At 40.8% G+C, this 26,351-nt stretch overlaps 1 protein-coding gene across 2 annotated transcripts; it reads left to right on the forward strand.

Moving 5' to 3' along the window:
* Window positions 1–8,256: 8,256 nt before the first annotated feature.
* On the forward strand, window positions 8,257–23,958 carry kif22 (kinesin family member 22). 2 transcript variants are annotated; one of them, XM_017484372.3, is made up of 13 exons: window positions 8,257–8,435; window positions 8,957–9,149; window positions 9,462–9,589; window positions 12,280–12,434; window positions 14,146–14,355; window positions 15,080–15,473; window positions 15,558–15,678; window positions 18,570–18,690; window positions 18,799–19,003; window positions 20,064–20,152; window positions 23,204–23,425; window positions 23,527–23,586; window positions 23,691–23,958. In XM_017484372.3, exons 2-13 carry the CDS (start codon window positions 8,959–8,961, stop codon window positions 23,718–23,720), a joined length of 1,926 nt encoding a protein of 641 aa, XP_017339861.1. In that variant the 5' UTR covers window positions 8,257–8,435; window positions 8,957–8,958; the 3' UTR covers window positions 23,721–23,958. The 2 variants fall into 2 exon arrangements, with proteins under 2 accessions (XP_017339861.1, XP_017339862.1); XM_017484373.3 differs by lacking the exon at window positions 8,257–8,435 and adding an exon at window positions 8,677–8,853.
* The last annotated feature ends 2,393 nt before the right edge of the window (window positions 23,959–26,351 follow it).

Consider the following 26,351-nt stretch of genomic DNA (forward strand, 5'->3'; position numbering starts at 1 on the left):
GTTATTATCTTTATTTTGGGGGCACACAGTGGCTTAGTGCTTAGCACATTTGCCTCACACCACCAGGGTTGGGGGTTCGATTCCCGCTGCTGCCGAGCAGACCTGCAAAATAGGGGGAAATAAACCTGTACACATTAATCATTGACCTCCTGTTGTGGATCACACTGATTGAACCCAAGTTTTCCATTGTTTAGGCCAGTATTTTGTATACAGTGTCACATCCCGAGACGTAATGGAGTTGAGTACGGAAGCAGGTGCAGGAAAAGACGTATTTATTAAAGGAGACAAAGGCAGACAAATCCAAATCGTAATCCAAACATGTAGTCAAGACAGGCAAAGGGTCGGGCGATCGGCAAACAGGCATAAACGAGACAAAGCAGTCGCGGTCACAGAACACAGGGTCAAAACACAAAACAAGAAACATAAACTCATACTAAGGACTGGGAGCGGAAAAACCAGCATGGACTAAATGGACTAATCTAAAGTTTAACCTAACTAAATTTACCAAGGAACATAACATGGACAACGTATCTAACTATATTAACTATCTCTATTATAATACTCCGCGAGGTGTACAGGGAAGCGAGCGGTATATATCCCAAAGATAATCAGCCCTAAGCGCTGGCAGCTGAAAACAAAACTTTCACACTCTCCTCTGTACAGTAGTCACTTTCACACTCTCCTCTGTACAATACAGTATATTGCACACATGAAGGGAAAAATTAAGAGCACCATTGAGGAGTTAGAGAGAGAGATAGGAACAATGGAAAATGATACAATCACTAAAAATCACACAGGGAAGAGAAATTAGGCACTAGGTTCCTATCTTCATGAGCAGGCCAAGGGGGCCCTTATTAGGGCCCAAATCTCTAACGTCAAAGATACTGATGTCCCAACCTCTTATTTCTTCAACCTGGAACAGAAAACCAGACCTCACAATCTCATGCTGTATCTAAAGTGCCCTGATGGAACTATAACTACAACACCAACAGAAATGAGGAAGATTGCAGTGGACTTTTAAAAGGAACTGTACTGTGCAGATGTCACTGACCCACAACGTAGAGAGGAGCTACTAAAGGACCTACCGAAACTGAGTAAAGGACAAGTAGAAACATTGGACCTGGACATCAAACCCCAAGAACTAGCTATTGCAGTACAGCAGCAATCCACTGGGCGAGCACCAGGCATCGATGGACTACCAGCAGAATTCTACAAACATTTATGGCAAACAGTGATAGCAGACCTATATGGCGTTTTTAAATGGTCAACAAACAATGGGAAATTACCCATCAGTTGCACACGGGCTATTTTATCTCTCCTCCCAAAAAAGGTGACTTGAGTGTTTTAAAAAACTGGAGGCCTGTGTTACTTTTATGTACAGATTATAAAATTCTCTCAAAGTGCATGTCAAATAGGTTGAAGGAACACATAGGCACACTGGTAGAAGCAAGTCAAACATACTGTGTGGCTGGACGCACGATAATGGACAATGTATTTCTTGTACGTGACATGATTGAAGTGTATAAAATCAATTCTTATGATCTGGGTTTTTTATCTATAGACCAAGAAAAATCTTTTAACAGAGTAGATCATTCGTATCTTTGCAATGCATTAGATGCCTTTGGGATAGGTGCAAGGTTTTTATCATGGATTAAACTTTTATACTGTGAAGCCAGCATCATGCTTAAGGTTGGGGGAGGACTTAGCTGTCCTTTCAAAATGCAGCAGGGGATAAGACAAGACTTTCCATTATCTGGGCAACTGTACAGTCTAGCCATTGAACCTCTATTGATTCTCTTAAGAAGGAAAATGCAGGGCTCGTCTGTGTGTGGACTACGGGAGAACATTGTACTGTCGGCTTATGCAGACGATGTAATGGTATTCATTACAAAGCAAGATTATGTTCAAGCACTTACTAGTAGTCTATCTGTATTCCAAGGGGCATCCTCTGCACGAGTAAACTGGAGCAAGTGCGAAAGTTTTTGCAGGACAGTGGCAAAAGAAAGAATTTCCAAACCTACCCGAAAACTTAGAGTGGGGAAAAAGAGGCATCAAATACTTGGGTGTCTTCTTAGGAGAAGAAGAGTATTTGCAGAAAAACTGAGAGGAAATGGAAAGGTGGGCGCAAAGTTGTCATCGAGTAGAGAACTTTGGATATGACAGACACTTGTTTATCCTGAACTTAAACGAGGTCGATGTATCAACTGGTTTTTATCAATCAGTTCTAAGAGCTTGGTCCTCTCTGTTAAAGGTAAACAGGACAGGCAACCATCCATGCTACTGTGTAAACGTGGAGCCCATATTTACCAATCCACTGATCCTAGCATGAATCCTGACATCAAGGAGCATTCACCAGCACCTTCACGAAGCTGGACTAACCAAGCTAGGAGGGTTGAGGGCCGGCCAAGCCTGGAAGACTCCCACTGTACAGAGCGTAGGGACATTAATCCAGTCCCATCGTCTGCTGCAGGGGATGTTGAGAGAGGTGATCCTAGCACTTCCTCGAGAGTTTAGGGAGGCTCTAGAGCAGCGATCTGGAGGAGACTGGCAATGCTTCCCGTAACTCTCCATCTCTGCAGCGTTGAACAGCAGGAGGAACACGGAAAACTACTCTCTTTTAGCACACCACAGCTGACGGACATTGAAAATGCTTCAAAAAAAACTTTGTATGCAGTCAGTGAGAAAGTCACCCATCAAAACTCTTTGGCTGGCATGAAGGAGTCAAGGTGGTCGGACCTGTTAGTGCCAGGCTCTTCCCCACAAGGCTGCTGGAGGTTCCTGTACAAGCCTCCTATAGAGAAGCGTACAGCTGATCTACAGTAGAGGGTCATACATGGGGCCGTGGCCACAAACAGACACATGGTGCATATCGACTCCACCATAGCTGCAACATGCCCTTTTTGTGATGGAGAGGAAACGATAGACCACCTTTTCTTACAATGTGACAGATTAACAGTAATATTTAATACACTGAGAGTTTGGACAGGGAGGTTGGGTCAAACACTAACTGAGAACCTTTTTATTTTTGGTCCTAAATATGCAGTTACGCAGAAAAGATTTGCATGCTTAATTTTATGGCCAGGCCAAACTAGCTATCTGGCTCACACGGAAAAATAAAATGAAAGGCAGTGGAACACTGAACCCAGAACTGATGCTAAAAACCCTTTTGAAGGCCAGACTTAGAATTGAATGTGTTTACTCAAAAATGACACACAGACTGCAGGACTTCTGTAAGGTTTGGGGACAGGGTGAGGTTTTATGTTATGTTGAAAATGAATCATTAACTTTTAAATTTTTAACAGAAGCATTTGCTCTTAAATGGAATGTTTAAAGATAATATGTATGTCCTCATGTGAAATATGTTTTATTTTGAATTTATTATGAATTTTTAATCATTACATGTTTGTGAACGTATTTACCTCCTATTTATTAATTTAACTGTTTATTTTTTATCTATTTATTTATTTAAGTATCTAGGTATTTAGAAATACTATTTATCTGATGTAAGAACAATAGACACTTCATGAATGGTTAAAATAAAGGATGGTTAAAAAGTAAAAGAAAAAAGTCTCTCTCTCTTTCTGTCTATCTCTCCCTTTCTCTCTCTCTCTCTCTTTCTGTCTCTCTCTCTCTGTCAAGTCGCGAGACATAAGGGAGATTAGGATTGATGCAAGTGCAGTTAACAGTAGGGATGCACCGAAATGAAAATTCGTGGCCGAAGCTGAAGCTGAATATAATGAAAAACGTGGCCGAAGGCCGAACACTTTATTTAATTTATTTAATAGTTTAAACTATAGATTAGTTAATTTAGTCCCTGCTGGTTTTTCCACTCCCAGTCCATCCTTCTGGTTCATGTTTCTTGTTTTGACCCTGTTTTCTGTGACCACGACTTTGATTCCTGCTTTGCCCCGTTTATGCCTGTTTGCCGATCGCCCGACCCTTTGCCTGTCTTGACTACGTTTTTATGGATTACTATTTGGATTTATCTGCCTGCCCTTAAATAAATACGTCTTTACCTGCTTCCGTACTCTACTCCCTTACGTCTCGCAATGTGACAGAATACTGCGGAACAGAAACAAAACAAATGCACGTGTCCACAGTAAACATTGTCACAGTTGTCAATATCTGAAGAGCATATGCTCGCTGACCACTCGTGCATATAGCTCGTGCATGCGCACGTCCCCTCATCTCTCAGAGCATGCTGCTGGAAATGGAGGTCGTGACATTCACGCATCTCACTCTGGTTGCTAGGCTATTTGGTCGCGTCATCAAACACGTCATTGTTTGGTCAAATTTATTCAGCCTTTTCACTTATTTGGCCGAACACCGAAAGTGATCTTTTTGCTAGTTTCAGCCGAATAATTCGGTTGCCGAACATTCGGTGCATCCCTAATTAACAGTTTTATTTAAGGGAGACAAAGGCAGATAGATCCAAATCGTAATCCAAAACATAGTTAAGACAGGCAAAGGGTCATAAACGGGGCAAAGCAGGAATCAAGATCGCAGTCACAGAAAACAGGGTCAAGAAACAAAACAAGAAACATAAACTCGTGCAAAGAACTGGGAGCGGAAAAACCAGCGTGAACTAAATGGACTAATCTAAAGTTTAACCTAACTAAATCTAACAAGGAACATAACATGGACAACGCATCTAATTTTCTCTAATGATCTATCTAATACTCCGCGCCGTGTACTGGGAGGCGTGCGGTATATATAACAAACATAATCAGCGCTAAGCGCTGGCAGCTGAAAACAATAATGACACACCCCTGAACAACAACCAATAACAGAACAGGGACAAAACCAAAACAAACGCACGTGTCCACGGTAAAGTATGTCACGGTTGTCAACATTCGAAGAGCGGGCCCTCGTGCACCTTGCTCGTGCACGTGCGCGCCCTCATGCTCTCCAGGGCTCTCCAGGGCTTTCTGCCTAAAGGGGAAACCGTGACATAACCCCCCCAAAGGCGCTCGCTCTGCTTTTCTGTTCTGCAGAGGACATCGTTCAGCTTACCTGTTCCGCTGAGGACGCCACCCTGCTTTCCTGTTTCGCTGAGGACGTCGCTGTTTTTTTTGTTCCGCTGAGGATGCCGCACAGTCTCCTGGTTCAGCTGGGGACATTTTGCCCAGGGGGCCGGGACCGCCAATGGAGATAGATGTTTCATGGTGCTCCCGGCCCCCTGGCCAAAATGTCCTCAGCTGAACCAGGAGACTGTGCTGCATCCTCAACAACAGGAGGAGGATTACCAAGCTGAGCCACGTAAGCAGCAGGTCGCCAGGAAGTACTTGGGCTTCAATCTACCACCTATGTTCACGGAGAACTATGCCACACCACAACAGGAGGAGCAGTACCAAGCTGAGCCACGTAAGCAGCGGGTCGCCATGAAATACCTGGGCTTCACTCTACCACCTATGTTCACGGAGGACTACGCCACGCCACGCCAACAGGAGGAGGAGTCTGGGTACAAGGGAGAGTCTGTGGTCGGGGCTAGTATCATCTCCCACCCTCCCTCCCCTATAATGGATCTAGTTCAGCAAACGGAGTCAGCGGAGAACGAAAGTCAGCCTCCCTGCTCATCTGAGGACACCGCTCAGCTTTTCAGGTCAGCTGAGGATGCCGCTCAGTCACCCGAGTTGGCTGAAGACGTTGCTTCGTGTCCTGACATACCCAAGTGCTCCCCTCTGTTCGCCAACCGTGCACACAACGCCTCTGTGCTTCCCGGTTCAGCTGAGGACGTCGCTCTGCCTTCCTGCTTGGCTGAGGAAGTCACTCTGCCTACCTGCTCGGCTGAGGACCGCGCTCCACTTTCCTGCTCAGCTGAGGACGTCGCTCTCCGTTCCTGCTCAGCTGAGGTCGTCGCTCTGCCTTCCTGCTCGGCTGAAGTCGTTGCTCTGCCATCCTGCTTCGCTGAGGACATCGCTCTGCCTCCATGTTCCGCTGAAGACGTCGTTCCTCTTCTTTGCGGCGCGCCGTATGTCACTCCCCCTTCCTGCTCCATGGAGGACATCGTTCCCCCCTTATGCTCCGCAGAGAGCATGAAAAACCTCACTCCTCTCCCTGGCCTCGTGGAAAACCTCACTCCCCTCTATGGCCTTGCAGAAATCTTGGCGCTTCCCTCGGGCCTCGTGGAGAACATCGCTCCCCTCTCCTGTCCTGCGAAGGAAGTTGTCCTGCTGTCCTGCCACGCAGACGTCGCTCTGAGCTCCAGCCCTGCTGAGGACGTCGCTCTGAGCTCCAGCCCCGTTGAGGATGTTGCTCTGCTTACCTGTTCCGCTGAGGACGTCACTCTGCTTTCCTCTTCCAATGAGGACGTCGCTCTGCTTACCTGTTCCACTGAGAACATTGCTCTGCTTACCTGTTCCGCTGAGGACGTCGCTCTGCTTACCTGTTACACTGAGGATGTTGCGTTGCTTTCTTGCTCCGCTGAGAACACCGCTCAGTCTCCTAGTTCTGCTGGGGACATTTTGTCCAAGGGGAAGGACCACCAGATGGAGGAGCACCCTTGGGGGGGTTCTGTCATATATCAAGGAGGTAACTCTGGACTTCAGTTTCCATCAGCCACTGCACTGTACTACAATATGTCACATGACCACCTGCACCTGAATCACGTTTCTGTTAACGACCACTCCTACATATAACCACTGTTTGTACTGCTTCCTTGTCTCACATAATTGTCTTCTATGCTTTTGTCCACGCTTCCATGTTTAGTTTTTGCCACAGTATTTTGCCAAGTTGTCTTAGTGTATTTTTTTGTTGTTTGTTCGTTTATTAAACTGAAAATCTGCGACTGCTTCCGCATCAACCTTGAAAAACGTGACACTCTCTCTCCCTTTCTCTCTCTCTCTCTCTCTCTCTCTCTCTCTCTCTCTCTCCCTGAATCTCTCTTTCTCTCTTTAACAATACTTTTCGTTCTCATATATTAGAAACAAGAACAATTAGGAAATTTCAGCTGTTTGATTGCTTTTGTTAGATATACATAAAGATGTGCAAAGAATTCTGTACAAAGAATAAATATTTCCTTCAGTTTTCACCACCGGCTTGTGTGTTTTTAAAACCGATTAAATACCATGATCCCAAGCATAAAACCAGTTTTAAACTTCGTTATTACACTATGAACATTTCTAGAAATGTTCTACTAAATGTTTTAACTCTTTCGCCTATTGTAACACTGTTTATAATTTCATTCCTGTCCACTTTAACACAGTTTTCTTTCCTATTAGATGTACAAAAGTTGCTGAAAGATGAACAACTAAATAATAAACCAGGACACATTTCATGTTGTGAGTATTTATACCTGTTTTAAGACAGTTATTACTTATAATAGTCTCTATTCACTGTTTACAGCCCAATAAAAACCACACAAAAAACCTGAACACTGAAAAATAATTATTTAGTAACATTATCCATGATAACTAGCCGGCTAGCTAATCTTAGCTTCGCTAATGTTCATCCTCAGCGTAACTATTTGACTTTAAGAAACTTTAAGAAAAATATCGGACTTTTCTAACAAGATAGCAAACACAAAACAAGCGCTAACAAGCCCGCTAACATTAGGCTAATTATTATGTTTCTTAATCCATTAGCTGAATGGTTCATTTCTGCCAACATTAACATTTCTAAACACATTAACACTGTTTTCTCATACCTGTTCATTTCCCTGTAGTTTGTTGCTTGTACTTTAACACATTTAATAACATTTTAAGTGTGTTTGCTTGTTTTAAACACTCTTAAAACTGTCTGCAGTGCTGTACCCTTTATATCTATAATGCTCAAACAGCTATGTGCTAATGCTAACAGCTAGTTTCACTTTATCCAACTTTTCTGACGTTTATATATATATATATATATATATATATATATATATATATATATATATATATATATATATATATATATACATACATATGCATATGCATATACATATACACACACACACACACACACAGTGCAGTAATATAGTGTTGATTGCCGTCTATCTCATCTCATTCACTCACTCTCTAAATAAAATCCAAAATGTATTTTTTGTCTTTTGTTGGTGTTGTATAGATGGGGACAAAGTGGACTTTAATTTCTTTATTTTTATATCATTTAAGGAGGGATGGGATGGGGGGGGGGGGGGGGGTGAGATTGCTCATTTGAAACTGAAGGTGGCGCTCCGGCTCTTCACATGGATCCCCATAGTACCGATGACGAAAATGAGAGCGCGGCTTAGCCGGTGGCAGATTGGTCCGTTACTCAGTAAAAGGGCGGGGCATTCTACATTTGAAAATAGCAGTTGTTCAGGGATGCACCAACGCACGCGAGCGCGCGCAATAGAAGTCTTTTATCATACGGAACCCAAATGTTCTCATCTAATACGTTAATAAAATATTAAATTTTGCCGGTTTCACTCAAGACCATTTACAGTTGGTGAACGTAGGTGTGCTGTAGAAGCGGTAAGTTTGTTTGATATCGGCTCAAGTTTCAGCGTTGTACTTTTGAAACGTCCAGGAAAAAACAACGTAACTGGCTAGCTAATGTAAAAATACAAACCCTCCGAAAAGAGGTGCGTTTTAATTGACTTTAATCTGTGGTGCAGTTTTAAATGGGTTAGTATTGTGCATGTGTTGTATAAAGTGTAAAAGCTGCTGGTCTTAGCGACACGTTACTGTAGGTGGGACATTATAGGGTTAAATCTCCCACTAGTCGCCTGATATGTTGCTTCTAGTCGCGAATATAAAGACAATATGTCTAGAGCTCGTGTAAGAGAAAATGTTTAGATACCAAATGTTGCTTCTGACACACAGAGATACAGTGGAACCAGTTATCTACCGAGTTAAACGACTAAGACTGAAAATGGTGGCAGTTTCGTAGGTAGTTGGTTAGCCGTTTTAAACTGACCCTCTGTTTTGACATGCTAATGGATTACTTTGGAGATACGTGGTGTAACTCCGCTGTATTTCTCTCTCTGTGTTAGTGATGGCACAGCGTGTTACCGTGAATGAGGCCGCTGGGCCTAAACGGACCGCCAGGGTTCGAGTAGCGGTGCGGCTGCGGCCCTACATGGACAAACAAGACGAGAAAGGCGAAGGGCCCTGTGTCCGAGGACTTGGACCGCAGATTCTGGAGATAGTCAACTGGAGGAACGCCACTGAGACTCTCCGATATCAGTTAGTTGGGCTTTGTGTTAGTTTTTACTCTCTACAGATATTTTGTCGTTTTACTATCCGTTGCTTTGTTGTTTATTATTATTAATTATTATTACTTGGAGCATCTTAACAGGTCTTGTGTGTGTGTGTGTGGTAGGCCCTGATTTGGTAGCTGGTGCTGAGATCAGGTTTCTCCCTGTAATTCAACCTCTGGCTCTTATTGTGCCTGCTTAGGACAACTGGGGAGACATTTCTGTTCTGTCTTTGATGGTTTTAACGTTGAACGTTCTCAATCTCCGTGTTTGGCATTGTCACTCTTTTCCTTGTGTGTAGGTTTGACATGTTCCATGGAGATCAGACGACTCAACAGGAAGTGTTCTTGTGTTCAGTGAAGCCTGTTATCCCCCACATTCTTAATGGACAAAATGCTAGTGTCTTCGCTTATGGACCCACTGGAGCTGGTATGATGTACAGATTCCATCCATCCATCCATTTTCTGTACCGCTTATCCTGTACAGGGTTGCCGGGAGCATATAACAAAAGGAACTCTGGGTATTCTCTGGACCAGGGCACAATCACATAGGTCTGCATGATTATGGTCAAAATGATAATCACGATTATTCATTGATTTTAGGGACAACATGTTTTTATTGCACTTTCACATTTAAATAAACAGACCACTGCTTTTACCTCCATGTTGTGCTACGTTCCTGTAATGTACAAATCTTTGCATCAAATTAGACTGGTCCTTAAAGTGCATCATCTCCTAGAAGGAAAATATGTAAATAAAAATGCCATCAAACAAATGAAAATATGCATCAAATATAACAATATGCAACCAATTGAAAACAATTCAGGCCTATGCAGAAAAGACAATAACAGTATTTACAGGAGGAGAGACCCAGCCGAATCACCCAAAAGAGAGGTGCAGGGATGACGTCATTTTGTACCGGAACTCGGAAGTTAGCATCACACTGGCTCCCTTTGACAAAAACACTGATTTCTCCATCGAATTTTGGAATATTACAAAAAATAAGCTTTGTGAGCAACAAAAGTTTACAACACTAACCTGTTGTGTGCATCAAGATAATTTTCACAAATGAACACAACTTTTATTAAGTTTGAAGCCTAAGTACAATCACCAGAAATAAACATCTAACAGTATGCTATAAACGAACTACAGCACGTTCAGAGTCACCATCACAAAGCTTCCAACAACTTTTCAATTCATTTAAAATCATTTTCCATAATATAGATTTACTTTGTGGATGAATCTTCATCCATGTGTTGTGTTTTTGTTTAGTTTTTTTTGTTTTGGGGGGGGGGGGGGGGTTCTTTTGTGTGAATTGTGCACACCATACCGGAACCAGTTTATCTGCAAAGTTTTTTCCTGTTTGGCGTGATGACATTTAATGTCCCTGACAATGTCTGTAGTCCCATTTGCAACTTGTTAGTGTCATGATTTCCCCTCACGCAAGTGCTGGAGCATGACGCGAGCTCTGAGACCCGAAGCGAAGCTGGCAGTGTGAGCGCTAAAATGCTAACTCGTTTCCGGGTTTTGTAATTACAAAATGATGTCATCCCTGTGCTGCTGTATGGTGACTGGCTGTAAGTTTAGGAAGTGCTTGATTTGATATGCAGTGGAGTTTTCTATAAGCGCAGGACGAACTTTAACGTCATTATTGCAGTTGATCATGTTCATGTAATCGTGGGCAGTTATCGGGATCAGTATTCGATTAATTGTGCAGCCCTACAATCGCACGCGCATTCACATGCTACGGACAATTTAGAGATTCCAGTCAGCCTACAGTGCATGTCTTTAGACTGGGGGAGGAAACCTCAAAGCACAGGGATAACATGCAAACCCTGTGCACACGGGGCATCTGAGAGACAGTTCATTATTGAAAAGTTTTGGGTTGCTCTTCATAGCTCAGTGTACTGGGGGGTTGTTTTTTGCTTGCTTATTTATTTATTTTGCTCCAGCAACTGAACTGTTAAATAAAAATATCGAAATTGATATGTGGATATAAAACCATTGCCATGATGATAAAAATGCTCCAAATGTGATTTGGTAGGTCTTCAGTGCCGGTGATCAGTGAGTAGGTTCAGAAGAGATTCATTAACCACCAGTACCTAAATGGCATTTGGTATATAAGTGCTTTGACATCTGTGTAATACGAGAGGGGCCATTAATACATTGGATAATCTAATCATAATCTTTAGGGCTATTTGTACGGGACTAGTTTTATATGGGGAGGTAAGGTACTGATTACAAGAGCTTTTCTGTGATTTTAATCCCGTGCGAACTGGTCATGTCAGTTCTTTTTCCAGACTGCACGTCCCTGTGCCGGTGAAGATTACATCATCTCTTACCTTCTGTAAAACAGCCTGTAAACAAAATAACCCCAGGTTAAACTAATCCTGTACGAATGTGTTCTTTAAGTAATCCGATACTCTGTCAGAGTCGCAATCGTTCTAAATTGATTAAGTTTATTTGAAGATTGTACAAAATGTTCTCAGACTGTAAACCATGCTGAATTTACTACATTCAATACATAGTACGTTATAAACATCTTGTCTTACAGAAACTACTCAGCAGAGGAAGCAGGAAAACACATTCGAAAGTCTTATTTTTAAATCTGATTTGAGCAGAAAGGATACAGTCTGACTGTTCAAAATTCTTACTTTTCGTTTAGAATATAAGCCATGTTGGTATGGACATGTGATGTAATTTAATAAGAAATCAAGAAAGACAACGTGGGCTTAAAATCAGAAGGGAGGCCGGTTTTGAGCGGTGAGCACCTTGGCATAAACCTGTGTAAATACAAAAGTGTGATTGGACGCTTGTGTAGAAAGTGTAATCTAAGTTAATGCTTTTTAAGCTAATGCTTGCCTGCTCCCTACTACCACTTGTAGCCAGTTTGTTACTGCAGCAGCCATGCGAATGCAGTCTGAAGAAATTTATTAGATTTAGTTCCATTTAGTTCATTTTCAATGTGGACACCATTAAGATTGGATAGGATCTATTTCTATTACTTCCAGCTTTTTATATGATTTTTATTTGGTGATTCTGACTGTAAATGGTCCTGTTATGTACTGTATGAGCTCATTAGTTACCATGTAATTTTTATTATTTCTTTTCTTTCTATAGGAAAGACCCACACAATGCTGGGCAGTCAGGAGCAACCGGGTGTGATCCCCAGAGCGGTTCGTGAGGTTTTCCAACTGGTGCGCTCTCAAATGAAAGACCAGGATGAATGGGAGTTTTCTGTAGGCATGTCATATCTAGAAATCTACAATGAAAAGGTAATGGTACAATGTATTGGCTTCCTTGTGTGATTTATAGCTACATTAACTTGTGACTCTTCCAGACCTGATGGGGGCAGCAAAAACACGCAAGTGTTTTAGTCGTCCACAAGTGAAGAAGAGGAACGCCTACAAGCGCACGGGGGGGGGGGGGGGACTACAAAAGATTAGCTTAGCAACAAGTTTAGCTCATTAGCTAATATCAGTGAATGTAAACTAATGCTTGCATTCAGAGTATAAGGTGTGTGTGCATGCATGTGTGTGTGTTTAGGAGTGCACGTTCACTCATTATCAGACAGTGTTTGATAACTAAAATATACCCCCCCCTTTCTCTCTTTGCCAGTATCAGCCAGTGGAGAATATCCTCCAGGAGAGGTTTTTTTTTTTTTTTAATTTTATACCACACCGTGGTATCAACTTTGGTATTGTGTACTTTTGGTGGTATCAGTACCGACTACCAGATTTTTGGTATTGTGACATCCCTACTGCAGACAATACAATAAATAGTGATACTTGTTCACCAGCTTATCACGTGTGCTCCCCACCCCCCACCCCCCAATAACTGCGTATCAATGGCTCAAGCCTCTGCTTCACCTTGTGGCCGCATTACCACCCCTGGAGCATGTTGTTTTTCTAATAATTCAACGGCCTGTTGTCAATTATTCTGTTGTATAAACTGTTGTAGAAACATGGATAATCATGTCATCTGAGAACTATTGTTTAACGTCGTATGTGCGCTAGTGCTAGGGTTGGCACGATACCAAAAATCTAGTAGTTGGTACCGATACCAGCAAAAGTACACGATACTCGATACCAAAGTCGATGCCGTGGTATAGAAATTAAATTTTTTAAAAATAAATTTTAAAAAACTCTCTTGGAGGACATCCTCCTCTGGCTGATACTGGCAGTGAGGGGGAGAGTTTTGGATATTTTAGTTATCAAACACTGTCTGACAATGACTAATAAAACACACACAGCTTATAATCTGAATGCAAGCATTACTTTAAATTCACTGATATCGTGGCAGGCCGAAAAGATTTATCAAAAGATTAACATTTGAATAATTATTAATGACATTAGGCTACATTTAGCTGACAGGACACGGGCTGAATGGTGATGCATGGTGGCTATCGCAAACATTACATGGAGCATAATGTTAGCTGGTTTCACGGCCACAATGCCAGTTGCCTCAAACAAACATAATATAGGACCTGTCTTTCAGGTGCTTCGCCAAATTCGAGGTGTTTCCTCGCTTTGTTTGGAATGAACAATAGCATCAGTTGCACACTGGCGTCAGAGTGTATGTTATGTTTGTCATCTGCCACGAATGCAAAGTATTTCCATATTTGACTCCTACCACCTTTCCTCTCAACGAGTCAGGGCGGAGCTAAACTTGTCGCCATCTTCTGTAGTTTTCCCCGTGTGCTTGTAGGCGTTCTTCTTCTTTACCACTTGTGGACCAACTAAAACATTTGCACGTATTTGCTGCCCCCATCAGTTCTGGAAGAATTTCAACCTCAGTACCTTCATTACCAACGGTACCTACGCTACTTCAGAAAAACAAGTACCATCACATTTTAAGAATGTTGGTACCAAAGTATCGTTTCTCCTGACATCCCTAGCTAGTGCTACTGTGTGAAAAGTATGTTGAATGTTTTTACTTTTGTTATTGTTGTGGTTTGGACTGCTGAAGTCTGTTCTGCGGTTGCAGGTTTTGGACCTTTTGTCCCCTAACTCTCAGGATCTGCCAATCCGTGAAGACAAGGATAAAAACATCATTATTCCAGGCTTGACTCACACCCCCCTCTCATCTTTCTCCGATTTTCACACCCACTTTGTGCCAGCCAGTCTGAACCGGACCACAGCCTCCACCAAACTAAACCAGCGCTCCAGCCGCAGTCATGCAATCCTCCTCATCAAGGTACCATCTTCAGTCCTGCCTCCTCTAGCCACATGCTCATTTTTACTTGAAGCATCTTAACAGGTTGTGGTCTCTGTAGTAGATCATAATTTGGTAGCTGGTGCTGAAATCAATATTCTCCCTGCAACAATACCCACTGGCTCTTGGTATGCCTGCTAGGGAAAATCAGGGTGAAAACACAAGATGTCTACTATGTTAAGCAGGTATTTCTGAATGTTGGAGCAGAATAAGCTCTTGCTATCCGGTATGGTATACTGTGATCAGGAAAACTGAAATATTTGGTAATTGCATTGCACTACTGGCTTATATAATTTCATCAAAAAGAATCATTTTCTGAAATAGCCTGTTTTTCTAGATTGTTTTGATAACCTACTAGTAGGCTAAGTGTGAGCCAGTTTAAATAAATATTCTACAGGTTGCTCATAACAGGATTATTTCATATTTGCATTGCTTCAAGTGTTATGGCATTAAATATTGTCATCTTTGAATAAGTTGTAAGAAGCGATATACTACCCAAAACTGTGAAAATAGTTTGTATATTTAATACCACACATTTTTCATACTTTACTTTTCAGTTATTTATGAATAAAAGCTAGTAACGATCTAGTCAGGTGAGCAGGAGAACAAATGCTTACCCATTCCTATTGGCATTTATTTTTGTTAACCTTTTGGTTCAGTGACTAGTATGAAGACTTGTAGAACTTGTCCGTGTTTATTACCTTAGGTGGTGAAATGTCAGCGTGTTCCTCCTCACCGACAGCAGACGGGGAAGTTGTATCTTGTGGATCTTGCTGGCTCTGAGGATAACCGACGCACAGGAAACCAGGGCATCCGCTTGAAAGAAAGTGGTGCCATAAACTTGTCACTCTTCACCCTCAGCAAGGTTGTGGACTGTCTAAACACGGGGGCGGGGGGACGTGTGCCCTACAGGGACAGCAAGCTCACCCGTCTTTTACAGGACTCGCTAGGTGGTTCAGCTCATTCAGTCATGATCACAAACATTGCCCCTGAATATAAATACTATTTTGATACATTCACTGCCCTCAACTTTGCTGCCAAATCCAAGCAAATCATCAACAAGCCATTTGTCAGAGAGACAGTGATGCCCCCCACGAATGGTGAGCATTTTCAATCCTCTAGTTTCAGTTTGTTTCGCTTGTTAATAGCATTTATTCAGTAGATATGTGGATCTTTTCTTTCAGCTGCAGGAAAGAGGTCCAGAGAGGAACAAGATGCTGGGGGATCTGGAGAACCCCAGAATAAGAGAGTGAAGGAAGGCAAGAAAGTGGAGCAGCCATCACCCACACTCACACACCCCCATAGGTATGTTGTTTAGATCAATATGGGTTCAACACAAGCATTGAGAGCACAGTGTAGGCAATGGGCAATAAAATGTAGATATTATATTGTAACAACTACCTTAAAACAGTACAACTGTAGTTACCGTTTTAGGATCCCAGGGATCATAAAGTCAAAATTTGAATGGGAGTGTAAAAACCTGTCCCCTTGTTTCTTGGACAGGTAAAATCATAATTTTGAGTTTGCTTTGGTCACATCTCAGAAGCAGGTCTGTTAAACCATAAACAGGGCTCCAGACAAAAAAAAAAAATCTATTAAGCAGCCATTGGCTCTTATAAGAAAAAACCAAACAGGTGGCAAATTTTTAAAACACTTAATTTCAGGTATTCTGTCGTGTGTGTGTGTGTGTACGTCTGGGCTCCTTTTATAGTGTCAGCATTTTCATCCAAGTTCACTTAAAGTGGGAACTGAATGTCTTTTCCAACTTGAGAACTATATACAGTCACAAAGAATTGTTCTTTACATTTGTCACTGACCATAATTGTCTGCATCGTTTGGCCATTGAGTGTAGTGTGGCATCCTCCTCTGTTTTGCAGAAAGCCAGCGTTTGGCACATGGTTCAGGATCAAACTGTTCAAGTGATGATCCTGATGAGGTCTTCCAAGGTTAAATTGTGTACTTTTTGAGTTGAAAAGCCACATTCACACTGAACGGCCAAAATTGGTAGGACAAGCAATATCTAGGGGGGTGTGTGTGTGTGTGTGTGTATATTTTATATATAATTATATAAAATATAGTAATAACTAGATGCAGTCTGCTCAGGGCACATGCTGTTGTCATACATCTCCAGCACACATCATTAGTAATATTTGAGAGGTAAACTTGGTGAAAGGCAACTCTTTACATGCAGTCATATATAGGTGGTGTTGAATTTTATTTTTAGCTTCTTCCATTTGGTCTCATCATGTAGTTCACATGCACAAGACACTGCTTGTGCTAACCGGGGGTTTTTTGTTTTTGTTTTGTTTGTTTTTTCCTTTCTTTTTTTTTTCTCTCTGCGATTACATGCCAATGAGCTTTTTTATGCTTTTGACTATTGCACTGTTTTCTCAGTCTCTTTCTTGATTCATTGGTGATGAAATCAATTTTCCCCACTATTTCTCTGCCTGCTTTGGAACAAAAGTCACAAAACATTTTCTGTACACGATGATCATACCTGAGCCATGCAAACTCTTGAATCCAAGAAGTCTTAAAATGCCTTTCTGGACTTTTACTCAGGCATTCATTGATCAACACGAAAGATGATCCTCTGCATCGTTTTCTGTCTCTCATGCTGGCACAACTAGATCCTGCTTTCAGCGTTGATGCTCAACAGAGATGAGGATTGTTTGAAAACAATTGACACGCTACTCCTTACAGAACACACTAAAAATACATTGCATGCAAAAAAAAATTATCATAACATGTGCATTTTCATATTTTCACCAGTAGCAATCTGAGCAGAAATGGTTTGCAAATTAATATTTTTGTCTGCAAATGCGACCATTTTAGGCGCAGTATAGAGCACTGATAAACCAGCATAAACGCACACATGTGCTAGCATCATGATAAATGTGTGGTGTGTTTTTTTTTTTTTTTTTTTTTTTTTTTTTTTTTTTTTTTTTTTTTTTTTTTTTTATTTGTATAGCGCTTTTTACAATAGACATTGTCTCAAAACAACTCTACAGAAATATCAACACGGTATATAGATATTAAAGGTGCGAATTTATCCCAACTGAGCAAGCCACTGAGTGGCGACGGTGGCAAGGAAAAACTTCCTAAGATGTTAAGAGGAAGAAACCTTGAGAGGAACCCGACTCAGAAGGGAACCCATCCTCATCTGGGTAACAACAGATAGTGTGAAAAAGTTCGTTATGGATTTATATGAAGTCCGTTTGGCCTTAGAAGCAGCCATAGTCCCAGCAATCTGGAATTGGAGTAGATGAGAGCTCCATCCAGAGGTAGGACATCCGAAACGGATCAGGCAAGTCCGGAGAGCAGAAAGGATCCGGATCTCTAGTATCGCCATAAAATTGTGTGTGGCTCAACAGAAGGATAGAGGGAGAGGAGAAAATTATTAGGACTGTGCTTAGGAAAAGATCTTTCTATTCTGTTGTGCAATATATTGCCAATGTTGTCCTGTTTGTGGCCAATGAAGTAAAGATAGCACTTTAACAGGTCCTGGCCTTGTGTGGTAGGCCATGATTTGGTAGCTGGTGCTTAAAACAATGTGTCCCCATAGCGAAAAACCAGAGGTTCTTTATACCTTTTGGATCATTAATGGGGAAGACATGTTTATCTGTGGCTGTATCACTCTTGAATAACTTCTGTATTTAAAGGTTTGTATGAAATTGTTGGAAAAAGGCTAGGGGTTTTTTTTTGTTTGTTTTTTTTTTTTAAAAAAGGGGCTAACATACCTTAGCTGAGCTGACTTTCAATTATCAGCTGTCTTTCAGTTATTTATTTAGCTTATAGTACACTCCATAAATTTTTCAGTGACTACAGAGAAATTAATACCTGTATTTACAAGAAAAATGTACATCTGCACCTACCATTGGAATGTAGTGACATTTTCCATTATCAAACACAAAATGTTTGGCCTGTTTGCCTCTGAAAATGCTCATAAAGCATCAAGGTGAGATTGTAATTTGAGCACAGGTGAATTGCTTTCTGACTTGTAAGAAAGCATGACCCTGTTTCCAAGCATGTGACATTTACATACACTAACAATTACTTGGGTATACTGAAAGTCCCACAGTGGTGAGCTACATTGTAGTATTAGTATTATTATTATTATTATTATTATTATTATTATTATTACTACTACTACTACTACAACTACATCAAAGTTCCACTTCTGTAATCTTGTCTTTCAGCCCAGTGGATTCGTCAGTTTTGGATAGACTTTTGGCTCTGGAGAAACTGATGATGGGCACCCCAGAGAGAGAGAGACTCAAGTTGCTCAAAACAGTTGCCCAGTCCCGCAAAGAGATACAGGTGGCCGAGTACTAAATATTCCTTTACGCAGTATAGTCAGTTTGATCTCGCTCTGGTTCTTTATTACTCATAGGTGCCCCCTCTGAAACTTATTCTGAATCTTTACAGAGGTTGAAAGAGAAGCAAAAGGAGCTGGAGGAGAAGGCAGATATGTTGAACAAACTAACAGGAGGCCAGAGTGGACTGAACGATGAAAGGGATGACTCAGCAAGCAGCATATCTCTCTTCAAAACAGATCTGCCCCCCCTCCAGAGGAAACAGTCCGTTTCAGCAAGACCCAAGAAACAACAGGCAATTGTCACCCCATTACAGGGTAAGATCCACAGGCAGTGGAGATTAGGAATGTACTAAAATTCAAACTACAGCTGTAAAGGTTGTTTGAAAAATGTATGTTAATTGTTTTTAAAAATTGTCTTTTGCGGGGTAGATTGCAGGATTCTGCAGAAAGTGTTGCAGGCAATGTAGCACAGGCATGACGGCAAAGGTTTAAGTTTGGGCTGTTAATTAAAATACTGGGAACATTTTGGTAGTACAGCAGGTGGTGGTAGTACAGAAGATAAGTTCACAAAGTAAGTTAGTGGGGGTGGGGGACCTAAGTGTTAGTTTAACACAGAATTCTATCATGTTCTACTTTCTTCATTTCTGTTATACAGCCGGCTCTCTACATTTGTGGGTTTAACGCTGTCGAATTTGGACTATTCGCAAGTTTGCCATCGATAATTAAATGGGAATTTCTTAAAATCTGTCGTTTTCTATCATAAACTTATGCACAAATTTATTATAAAAAATTATATTTTGTACAGTTTTAGTGTGCTTTAAGAACTGCGGTCTGCGAACGCTGTTTGGGGATGCCACATTCTTTCTCAGTACTAACCAGCCTCACTCAACTGTTTTGTGTGCGTTGTATCTCATGTTTCTCTCAACTTCTTTAAAGTACAATAAAATATCAGCTGTTATCATGGGTCCAAAGTGTAGTGCTTCTGAAAGTGCTCCCAAGAGGCAAAAGAAAGTGAAGACCTTACAAGAAAAGGTCAAATTATTAGATGTACTTCATACCGCAAAGTCGGCAGCAGCGGTTGCCTGCCATTATGGCATCTCTTGTGGTATAACATATTGTTTTACTTTTTATGTGTTAAATATGGGGCTTGGAGATATTTGTGGTGTGGTGTCCTGTGCCCAAACCCCAGGGAATGTGAAGGGTCCACTGTACCTTCTTTTTATATAATTTTTTTTTTTTTTTTTAATGATTTATTATACTCGCACTTGTGACCTCTTGGGTCTTCAAAACCAGATAATCATTATTTATCAATTATTTTGGAGTGTATTTTAAACATGCATGTCCTTCATATACTCTTTGTCCTTCATATGCCCAGTGTCCCAGGTGCAGCCCCTGCAGGATTGTGCTGTAGTCTGTAAGGCATCCCAAACTATTGGCAAGAAGAAAAAACACATCAACACAAAGGTCAGCATTTTTCATGTTCTTCCTTGTTTCGTCATAGTCAATAAATGGATTTTGTTATATTTTTATGTTCTTACCGAGTTGCACTTAACATTGAAGTTCTAGTGAGATGAAACATGTTTTGTCAGTATTACCAGAGACCTTGTAAGGAGTAGAGACAGTTCACTGGTTGAATGCAATAACTTGTGATATCATGTTTTTTGTTTTATTGTCCTTACTCGATATAACATTGCCACTATGTCAGCAGTGTTTACTCTGAGGTTATTGAGGTACAACCTCAATTTTGAAAAAGTTGGGACAGTATGGCAAATGCTAATAAAAACAAAGGAGTGATTCATAAATGTACTTTGACTTGTATTTAAACAAAAAACATATCAAGACAAGGTATTTTATGTTTTACTAAGGCTGTGTATTGCCAAGGACCTCCCAATACAATATATCATATTGTGATACGATACATATTGTGAAGTATCGCAACACTTTCTTTTCCTTTTTTTTTTTGCATTGCACAGTCACTAAATGAACACACTGAAATGTATGAAGTGCATTTTGTCACTGAACACTTAACTAAAAAATGTAGATGCCACAAAAATCACCTAAATAAATTTCAGTTTTTATATATGTTAACTTAATGAACTAGTCAGCATGTTGTAAAAAAAAAAAAAAAAAAAAAAATTAAGTGCATAAAGTAAACATTCATAAAACTGAAACAACTTTTGAGTTGACTACAGTATGTTATTGTTTACAACATCGTAGAGCATACGAAGTGTGTACTATATGTTGACTCATAAATGACTACATTTTAAGTTTCCGATGTGATTAACTTTATTGGTCCTGAGTAACTTTAGGCCCTTCTGAAGTGAACACTGAACAAAGATCCTCTCCAACAAGGATACAGTAGTAGGCCTGAAGCCGGGGTTTTTCAACCATACTATAAGGACGCAAATCCTTACCAATGACATGCTCGTTATCATCTTTGCACGAGCTGAGGTAGACGGAAGCTTGGTGGTATTATAAAGGAATCCGGTCAAATCTTGGTGCGTAACGGGCAAGGCCGAAAACCACTTCTGAATGCGCGTGATCTCGGATCCCTCAAACGTCACTGTCTTAAAAACCGTCATGAGTCTGTAATGGGTATCCTGACATGGGCTCGGGAATACTTTGGTAAACCTTTGTTAGTCAATACCATTCGCCGCTGCATCCACAGATACAAGTTAAGGCTTTACTGTGCAAAGCAGAAGCCATACATCAGCATTGTCCAGAAGCTCCGCCCACTTCTCTGGGCTTGGTCTCATCTGAGATGGACAGTAGCACAGTGGAATCGTGTTTTGTGGTCCGAGTCCACATTTCAGATAGTTCTTGGACAAAACAGCTGGGCCAAAGAGGAAATGAACCATCCAAGCTGTTTTCACAGTCAGGCCCAAAAGCTAGTCTCTCATGGTATGGGGGTGTGTCAGTGCCCATGGCATGGGTAACTTTCACAACTGTGAGGGGACCATTAATGCAGAAAGATATGAACACATTTTGGAGCAACATATGCTGCCATCCTAAGCAGGACAATGCCAAACCACATTCTCCCCAGATTACAAGCGCATAGTTGCCTAAGCAGAGAGTGCGAGTGCTAGCATGGCCTGCCTGCAGTCCTGATCTGTGTCCGATTGAGAATGTGTGGTGCAAAATAAGGCAATGAAGGCCCCATACAGTTGCGCAGCTGAAGAAATGGATAATGGATGAATGGGGGACAATTCCACTTCTTAAACTTGACCAACTGGTGTCTTCATTCCCAAACTCTTAAGTGTTATTAAAAGAAAAAGTGATGTTACACTGTCACAACTTTTTTGGAGTGTTGCAGTCATCAGCTTTGAAATTAATGTATATTTTCAAAAATAAATTAAATTAACAAAGTAAAGCATCAAATAATGTGTTCAATAAAAATTAATTGAATTTTCAAATGACACTTCTGGGGGGTTTTTCTTGTCATTTTCCATACTGTCCCAACTTTTTTGGAATTGGGGTTATTTTACCAGACCTGCTACTCCTCACCCATTTTCTATGGGAGTCTTTTTCTCCTAAATATAATTAAGCAATATTGCTTAAACTATCATGCTGTTGTACTGAATATCAGCATTGCAGTGATTCGGCCATAGGCCCTGCTGGTATTCAGTTCAACTGCATAATTGTATGTGTGTGTGATGGGGAACTTGTAAAAAGGCATCCGTACAACTTTTATTCTGTTCATTTAATCTGCGAGTGCTTTTCAGCATGTCCTGCTTCCATATACTACAAAAAACCCAAACTCTTACCTGCTCATTGTTCATGTTTGTTAGCTCTCTCTCTCTCTCTCTCTCTCTCTCTCTCTCTGGCACACTGTCCCTATTGAGAGGAAAAACACAAGTAGGCTGCTGGTAATAAGCCACAGGTGGGAACAATCATGTATTGCCTGCTAGTTTAACCCTGCTCTTTGAATTTCCCCTATGAGGACTCAATAAAGGTGCATCTTATTTCACCCTGTCCACTGCCGATGCTTGACCACACCACTGCTGTCACAAAGTGATGCTGCTTTTTATCCATTTTATTTTGCTATTAAGGAGTCCTTTGTGGGGACATGAACTAATGTCTGCATTCATTCAGGGTTCCTTAATAGGAAAAGGGTTAACAAAATTGCTCAATAACTACAATATCTTGCAGTATTGTTGATGCCTACATTACCAGTACATTTTCCAAGTAGTTCCCGACTATGCGGCTGATATTACACCCTCTTTGACTCGCCATAAACCTGGTGGAAGTGCTAGTATTAAATGTATTAATTGGACAACTATAACCAATAAACCAACCACCTTGTTCTATTGAAGAGTTTGACTGTGAATAGGGTTGTTTTGTTTTTTTGTTTTTTTTTTATTTATTTTATTATTATTATAAAAGTTACATGCTATCCTAGGCTTGTGTGATAATGATTTTACCCTGTTTGCAATTTTTCATTAAAAGAAATTGCAGGTTTAAATTTTATTAATTATGGTTTCTTCAATTTTCTTTGTCCTTTTGCTCTTTGTCCAGATCTCTGAAGGTAAGGAGAACAGTAGTCTGGAAGCAGCCTTTGAGGAGGAGGCAAATTGGGAGTCAAGGTTAGACTTGTCATTATTAGACCAGTCCAAGAAAAAGATTCTCCAGACACTCAACTCAGGCTCGCTCAAAGAGTTGAAGAGTCTGCAACTCATTGGTGACAAGAAGGCCAAACTTATCCTGGGCTGGAGAGAAATCAATGGAGATTTCACACAGGTAGAAATAAGTGAAGTTAACATAAATTGTTTGAAGCATGCAGCTGAGAAATGGGTTCATGAGCTATTCCACTATTGTTCTGACTATTGTCCTTTCATTAGGTGGAAGATTTAAAGAAAATTGAAGGCATTACAGAAAAACGCTTTTCATCTTTTATTAAGGTAAGTGTATGCATAAAACACAGTAAAAGAAAAAATAAAATGGACTTTGTTTGTATGCGATTTTATGTTTATGAAATTAAAATATTCTATTTCCTCCTCCACAGGCCAACATTCTAAGTGCGATGGGGAAGTGATAGTGTGTCTGTGAGTGAGATGCCATGTGGGAAGTTTTTTTGGGTTGTTTGATCTTAAATTTTTGTACATATTTCTCTTTTTTTTTTTTTTTTTTTTTACCTTTTTTTTTTTTACCTTTTTTTTTTTAAATTTCCTGATGTTGCATTTAGGGCTTGTATTTAACTGTCACTGTATTTTTATGGTATGATTTTAATCCAGTGATAAACATGCTGCTTAATAAAAGCTGCTGCAGAGACACACTGCATTTGTCAGTTTAATTTTTGCCTGATCGTCTCAGTTTTATTAAGATGACATTTGTCTGGACTTGTTTAATCCATGAAAAGCTGAACATTGCAATTTCCTGTCTAGCTGAATCTCATGGCCTGAAAATAAAGATACTGTGACTTGTCTTCCAGCAATCTCAAAGTAGCACATAGGTTATGTTCTATTATAATTAGGCAAAGCATGGCAAAAAGGTAATACGAGTAATAATTATAAATAAAATATACTTTTGCCTCTGTATAATAATAACTTGGCACTGGGTATTGCATATTTTTGATGCACTTGTACTTTTACACCCTGCTTTGCAGTGACCTGTCTCTCTACTTTTTCAGTAAGCAATTGCATTTTTTTAAGTCATGCCTAGCAGTTTGGGGCAGTGGTGTTTCAGCAGTTAAGGCACTGGTTTACTGATCAGAAGATTGGGAGTTCAAGCCCAGCACAGTCAAGCTGCCACTGCTGTGGCCCTGAGCAAGGCCCCCAAAGTCCCTGTGAAGTGCCTTGAAACATGTAACATGAAACATTCAATGTGTTGATTGTAATTTCCAGTGAAACAGGAAGTCGGGGTGGGACATAGCTGCCCCCTTTTTAAATAGCCAATAGCATTTTGCTTACCTACCAGCAAGCAAATTTACAAATGTTGGGTGGTCGGGGACTTCAGATTGTAGAGAGCATTTGATTATGGGGGGGGGGGGGGGGGGATCTGAGAAGCTGAAGTGCAGAATGATGTCATCACAATTGTTGATCCGTATTGGTGGTAGAGAGAGACTGTAAAGTTTGAATGCATTGAATATCTTCTAAATATGAAGTTTGTCATTGTTTTGAAGCACACTGGCTTATATTGATGACCTTAAAGCTAACATTTGCACTAAAAGCCACAAAACTTCCATTTTGATTTCATAAGGACTTTAACCATGTGTGCTCCATGGGTCCCATATGGCTGACCTTGTGCTCTGACTCCAACTTCATAACAAGCTGGGGTATATGCAGAAAAAGAATTTCACTGGATAGGTAACAAAAGTTGCTTTTTCTAGAAATTTATGTCCATGTAGACCACTGACTGCTTTGACCTTAACAAAATGTATTTTTTCAGAGGAAAAAGAATGATTTGATTTGTTTTCCAAAAAGGCTTCAATGCTGGAATGCAAGCATAATCCTGCCAGGGGTCATGAATCCTCCTTTTTTTGTGGATGGCTGTGCGAAGAAGGGTGTGGCAGGGGAGGAAGAAGCGGGCAAGCCTTCAGAACACTCACGATAAAGAATGGATAGTGAAAAAGTTTGCAGTGGCAGCAGTATGCAGGGTTCTGCTGAGGTTGAGGACTTCTCTCCTAAATCCCCATGGCTAAATAGAGACACAATAGATAGTGGTGCAGGTCCTCTGTCTGTGCCTAGGGAGAAAAACACAACTGGAGGCAGTGCGGATAGGAGAAGTGTCGGTATCGTAGCTAGCTAATAGGCTCAAGCTTTTCACAAATAAAAAGGGGGAAAGTGCTTCCCTTGAAGACAGCCTCTTGTTGCATAGTTTTGCACACGATGGTTTGCAGAGCTTTAAGTGATTTGATTGGCTCAAAAGGCAAGTGAAACTGTCCTGGTTAAAAATTAGACTCGTACCTCAGTTGAAGGAATGGAAAAGTCCTCGGGACTGACTATCACATCATTGTGTAGGAGCAAGTCCGAAGTCCACTTTCTCCAATTCTCATAGCTCTCCAGAGCCAACAGGCTGGCACTCTTACACCACTGAAACACAAACCATTTGAATGCTTCTCTCATCTACTATGTAGGAAAGCACCGTGCTGTCATGAATAATTAAGACACAGCATCTTCTCATAGGATAAGAACATGAAGGCTCATGAATAATTGAAACACCATGATGTACTATAGTACATTGCCGCGTCACTGGCAGTGACGCATGATATTTTAAACTGGAAAGACGAAAATAGCAGGGGGCACCTCCAAATTAACCAGTTTTTGCCTACAATTAAAATTAACGGATGCTAAGATTGTCTATGATGTGTGACACGAACACCTCTGTTAAAATCTCAGAAAATGTAGTTTAGTGTTTCATGACTCTTTAAGCTCGAGTCCCAAACCACATACTACCTTACTCATTAGTATGTCCAAGTCTCTACATAGACACAAATAATCAGGCGAGAAAGGAAAAGGGTCACATGTCCTTATATCACTATAAATGCAGGAGATACAATGGGAAATGCGATTTAAACAAAAACCCACAAGATTAGTTATATAGTCAGTAAAGCTATATACTTATTTTTGTATTGATTACAACAGGACCACGCGCTATATTCATGGCAGCCACGTGACCTGGACATCAGCCATGCATCAGCTACATACACATCCGTATCCTCCACTCT

Source organism: Ictalurus punctatus, chromosome 13 (assembly GCF_001660625.3).
Source record: "Ictalurus punctatus breed USDA103 chromosome 13, Coco_2.0, whole genome shotgun sequence".
Lineage (NCBI taxonomy): Eukaryota > Metazoa > Chordata > Actinopteri > Siluriformes > Ictaluridae > Ictalurus > Ictalurus punctatus.

Coding starts and splice junctions, on each gene's coding strand:
- kif22 (XM_017484372.3), top strand. CDS start 8,959: ATGGCACAGCGTGTTACCGTGAATGAGGCCGCTGGGCCTAAACGGACC. Junction 12,435..14,145: donor TAGAAATCTACAATGAAAAG/GTAATGGTACAA, acceptor CTGCGGTTGCAG/GTTTTGGACCTTTTGTCCCC. Junction 14,356..15,079: donor ATGCAATCCTCCTCATCAAG/GTACCATCTTCA, acceptor TTATTACCTTAG/GTGGTGAAATGTCAGCGTGT.